The sequence below is a fragment of the Amphimedon queenslandica genome, unplaced genomic scaffold (assembly GCF_000090795.2).
Source record: "Amphimedon queenslandica unplaced genomic scaffold, v1.1 AMPQUscaffold_12302, whole genome shotgun sequence".
NCBI classification, from domain to species: Eukaryota; Metazoa; Porifera; class Demospongiae; order Haplosclerida; family Niphatidae; genus Amphimedon; species Amphimedon queenslandica.
Genome location: NW_003547460.1, coordinates 5,898 through 7,078, shown reverse-complemented (window position 1 = coordinate 7,078; position 1,181 = coordinate 5,898). Strand labels below are relative to the sequence as shown.

At 32.3% G+C, this 1,181-nt stretch overlaps 1 protein-coding gene across 1 annotated transcript in view; it reads right to left on the bottom strand.

The window, feature by feature from the left end:
• Positions 1-1,108: 1,108 nt before the first annotated feature.
• The window catches only part of LOC109588077 (uncharacterized), a gene marked incomplete at its 5' end in the record, with an annotated part of 5,920 nt that continues 5,847 nt past the window's right edge, over positions 1,109-1,181 (bottom strand). The window contains one exon of the mRNA XM_020004265.1: positions 1,109-1,132. Within this exon, the coding sequence (XP_019859824.1) occupies positions 1,109-1,132 (24 nt within the window). The remainder of the gene's footprint in view (positions 1,133-1,181) is intronic.

The window sequence follows — 1,181 nt, the reverse complement described above, 5'->3', positions numbered from 1 at the left end:
TGATTAACATCTTTTATTGATAGGTTCATCTCCTCAACCCTCTATTGGTACACGTGGTAAATCTAAAGGTACATCTAGTACTAATTCTAAAGGTATGAATTATGTAATGGTTTAATGATTAACATCTTTTATTGATAGGTTCATCTCCTCAACCCTCTCTTAGTACACGTGGTAAATCTAATGGTACATCTGGTACTAATTCTAAAGGTATGAATAATTTTATGGTGTCATTATTGACTAACACCTTTTATGGACAGTATCATCTCTTCAAGCTTCAACTACTAGATATGTTGCATTTAGTTCAAAAGGTATTACTAATTGTAAAGGTACATGTACATGTGTATTTGACTAAAAAAATTATCAGATAAATTAACAGTAAGGGGGGAGCCTAGCAAGCAAAGTAATGTATGCATGTATAGCATTGACTAAGCATGTACACATATAGATAATTGTAAGCAGTCTCACTACACAGTATTGTAATAGTATTTAGCTAGCTGGTCCAAGCATGGTCAACTATACATATACCTAGCTCTCATTCTAGTAGGCAGCTTGAAGCTTTATTTAATATATGTAGGTTCATCTCCAAGTCATTTATTATCTGTTACTTGTACTATACAAGACAGCTCTCAAGGTACAGGAGATAGTGTAAAATGGATAAGATATTAATAATTGTTATCTTAGACACTGCTTCTGATTTTGATGAAAGCTCTGGAGGTATCCATTCATAATTGTCCATTGCTTAATACATGCATTGCATTAGAATCTGCCCTTCTGTTTATTAAGGCAGATATAGGGAACTGGTATATAACAACTTTGATGCATGCAAAAATTATATAGCTTGCATTGCAATATTTTATACAAATGTATGTAATAGTATAAATTTCAATTACAACTGTTTTTATTAATAGGATACTGTTGGTGTGGTGGAAAAGACATCGGGAAAATGATTGCGTGTGATAATGTACTTTGTGAAACTGAATGGTTTCATTATGAATGTGTAGGGATAAGTTGTGCTCCAAAAGGAGCATGGTATTGCTCAAAAGAATGTCGTTTCTCTCAAAAATAACTCTTTTATAACTGTTATTATTATTAAAAAATAATTTTAAAATTATTTGGGGGCGTGTCCGATTATCTGATTAATTAACACACAGATACTAAGAGAGGGTTGAGGAGATGAACCT